The 3,456-nt window shown below is 43.2% G+C and overlaps 1 protein-coding gene across 1 annotated transcript; it reads right to left on the bottom strand.

The window, feature by feature from the left end:
- Nucleotides 1–626: 626 nt before the first annotated feature.
- LOC139364824 (ADP-ribosylation factor-like protein 4D) lies at nucleotides 627–2,865 on the bottom strand. Its single transcript, XM_071101957.1, has 2 exons — nucleotides 2,726–2,865; nucleotides 627–1,959 (listed from the first exon to the last, which is right to left on the bottom strand). The coding sequence occupies exon 2, from the start codon at nucleotides 1,814–1,816 to the stop codon at nucleotides 1,211–1,213; it is 606 nt and encodes a 201-aa protein (XP_070958058.1). The 5' UTR covers nucleotides 1,817–1,959; nucleotides 2,726–2,865; the 3' UTR covers nucleotides 627–1,210.
- Nucleotides 2,866–3,456: the final 591 nt, after the last annotated feature.

Genomic DNA, 3,456 nt, shown 5'->3' with positions numbered 1-3,456 from the left:
GAATTGCCTGTGGTTTTTGGGCTACCATTTAACACTGCCCTTTCAATGGAAGGTGAGATGTCCTTCAAGAAAACACATTCTAACAACTATTACCAATTATCTTTGTGAGCTAATTATACCATTTTATCTAATACATTTTCTGATCAATTAATGACGTAATGGAGCTAAGATAGATCTATAAAATAACTGGAAAACTGCCAATGAACGTCCTCTAGGAGACTTGATGTGCAAATCACTAATTAAATGTCATTGAAGAATACAGGTAAGCAGGTCCTCTTGTGATTGATGCAAAAGCTACAATTGATAAGCCAAAGAGATGGTTTGTTCTTTAAACGATCTCTGCCAGGGTGGGATCCAGCAGGCAGATGTTAAAGGAAAGATTAGTAATTGAAATAGAAACATGAGCCGTTGTCTCCTGAATCCAAAGGACACTTTCTCAATGACATTAAGAAAAACTACCTCAAAAGTGCAAAAAGGGAAACTGGACCAAGGACCTAAGTTATAAGGACCCTTGGTGTTCTGTTGAATACCAATAACTGCGCAAACATTTTGATATAACAAGGGCAAAGTAACACTTGGTCAGCATGGTCATATAAACAGATGGAAAGAAGGGGGACTCCCAGATAGTGTCTTCAATAATTTATTCACTTGTAAGTATTACAAAAAAATATGTACAGAATGTAAAAACATATTGGTTGTAACAACTTCACACATTTAAGTCTATCATGACAAGCAAAACTGTGGTGAAAACTTGCATCATGGCTAGCAGCCTCAGGCCTCGTGCCAGCAGGCATTTCAGTTCAAATGCCATCCGAACAGTGGGGTGAAATACTGTCCCTCTTTTGATCTACAAAAGCGTTGTGTTTTCCAACGGCGAACCACTGTGAAACAAAGTGAACTACAAGGTAAACTAAATTAGAACTACCATACGTCACTGGACGTTTGGACTAGACCGTGTCGGCACCACAACTTGATAAAAAAGGAGATGGCAATGTTTATAGAACAAAAGAGCCACTGTAAAGGGCTGAACGTAGTCCGTGCTGTGTCCAACGTATAGTATAACAGGTCCATTTCTCTGTCCTCTGGACTGACCGTCACTGGGAAACCAGAAGCAGATCCTTCGGGGCACAAATTTCCCATAAAATTCCAAGGAACACCAACGAGGTCCATTCTGCGGGCGAAGCGCCTTTCAGAGGCTCAGACGCACAGCTCATCTTTTCTTCTTACTGTGTCTGAGCAGCTTCTTCCTCTTTAGGATCATTTCATATAGTTTCTCCAGGCCGGGTTGGAGCCCCTGGCCATTCAGCGCGCTGCATCCCTGGGTGTGGTGCAGTGTGGAGTTGCTAAGCTCGTGTAGGGCCAAGGCCTTCTCCACCTCCACAGCAGAGACTGCAGAGTCCAAGTCCTGCTTGTTGGCAAGCACCAGAATTGGTACTCCCTGGTTCTCTGCCGAGCGACTGATGCGGTGGAGCTCCACCTTGGCCTCCTCCATGCGCTCAGCCTCTGCAGCATCCACAACAAACACCAGGCCATCGGTGCGACGTGTGTATGACTTCCACAGGGGCCGCAGCTTCTCCTGACCGCCAACGTCCCACACCTGGAAGGTGGTGGTGGCCCGCGAGCTTCCAACTGCTACTTTAATCCTTTCAGTGTTGAAGCCCTTTGTGGGGATGGTCTCCACAAACTCCCGGAGCTTTAGTCTGTACAGAAGGGAGGTCTTTCCTGCAGAGTCCAGGCCGATGACGACCACATGCAGAGACTGGAAGTTGGGGAGGAAAGGAGTGTTGGGGGCGATCTCTGTTAGCTGGTTGCCCATTCTGGCTGGTTGCCTGGTCCTGATAGTGAGGTGGCAGACTAGTCAGGGAGGTGGTGGGTGTCTCCAGAGAGATGAAGCATTCACACCTACTTCAAAGGCAGTAGCTGCAGACCAGGAGGCAGACAACCGGACTCACTGATGACCTTGTAAAAAGAAAGGAAACTAGCAAGATTAGATATGTTTTATAGATGGCACCATAGCTGACAATCATTTATAAGTTTAGTCTACTGACACTGCTTTGGAAAAAAATTAACTGCCCATTTCAGTTAGCCACACGTTTCACAAAACAACCCTGCATGATCTTTCCATAGCAGAAAAAAACCGAGTTTCAATATGTAATTATATGGAAATGCAACCGAATTGCCATTACTGTTTGACAACACTGGCTAAAATCCTGTTCACTTTTTCTTACATGGCAAGTAGAGTACGAGTAGAGTGTACAGTACACGCATTGTCATACAAGTTTCTGCTATCTGCAGAAAAATGAATTGACAACATTGAAATGTGTTTCGTAAATAAGGCACAGAATATTCTGGTCCTTTGTATGTAACGTTACTTCAGCAAACGTCTCTCTTCTGTCCTGTTGGTTCGTTACATATGCGGCTGCATAGTAACGCTGGTGTCGCTAACGCAAGCTAACTAGTTAACATTAACGCGAAAAAAAATAAACAAATAGTACATCACTTTAGTGAAGTGTTGGCCGTCCAGGTAGATAGTTGGGTAACAATTCTTTAGTTGTAAGTAATTCCAGTTGGGTTAACAAACATTGGCTAGTTACTGTGCTGCACTTGCAATGCTGTCCGTGCGACAAACAATATCTAAAATTCGTGACACTTAGCGTTAATTAGTTAGCTAGTTGAACTGAACCAAACAAACGATGTTAGTTATAACATTTACACGTAATCTTACCTGTATAGTGTGTCTGTATTGAATCAGACATCATAATTCCAACACAGACAAGCACAAATCCACACTGGAGAAGAATAATTCCAAAAGAAGCGGTGCTAGAACCACCAGCGTCCCTCTACTCGAATCTCCAGACAAGGAATGGAACCAAAGGTGCTGAGCGCGACTGAAGAACACAACCCCCACGAGTGACGTAACGAGAACACTCCCAGTCCCAGCCTCCCCTAATGCAATGACTTTTAAATGGAAAGTGGTCAGAGGTCAACTTTTGAGCTCTTATCGACAGTTATCAGTCCATTGCTTTTGGAATTGTCAAACTAAAGGCACAAACAAAGTAGGATATTGATTATGTGTGTACGCTTAGCTTGGTTCACCTTTTTGTATTTAATCAAAACATACTCGTAAACCACTAAACAGTAACCTATTTCATATTCTGACATGAGACGTCATGTTCAGTAGCCTATGAGAACTGTATACCAGCAAAAATCATGGAAATATGTGTATAAAGTACTATAAAGTAGTATAAAGTAGTATAAAGTACTACTCTCAGCACAACACTTGCTGGTTGTAGCCTGTCATGAGGGGAGGATGCAAAACTGTGTGCAGATTTGAAAATAGAGTGGTTATCAGATGTACCCTCAGTGCAGCAAATGGAGGGCAGATATCACACATGGGAGTTAAATGAAAACTCGCAGGGGAATTGAGATTGAGAAATTGTGTCAGCGTGTGCAACA

Source organism: Oncorhynchus clarkii, chromosome 13 (genome assembly GCF_045791955.1).
Source record: "Oncorhynchus clarkii lewisi isolate Uvic-CL-2024 chromosome 13, UVic_Ocla_1.0, whole genome shotgun sequence".
In the NCBI taxonomy this organism is placed as follows: domain Eukaryota; kingdom Metazoa; phylum Chordata; class Actinopteri; order Salmoniformes; family Salmonidae; genus Oncorhynchus; species Oncorhynchus clarkii.
The sequence above is the reverse complement of the archived record's forward strand: the minus strand, read 5'-3'. Positions and strand labels throughout refer to the sequence as shown.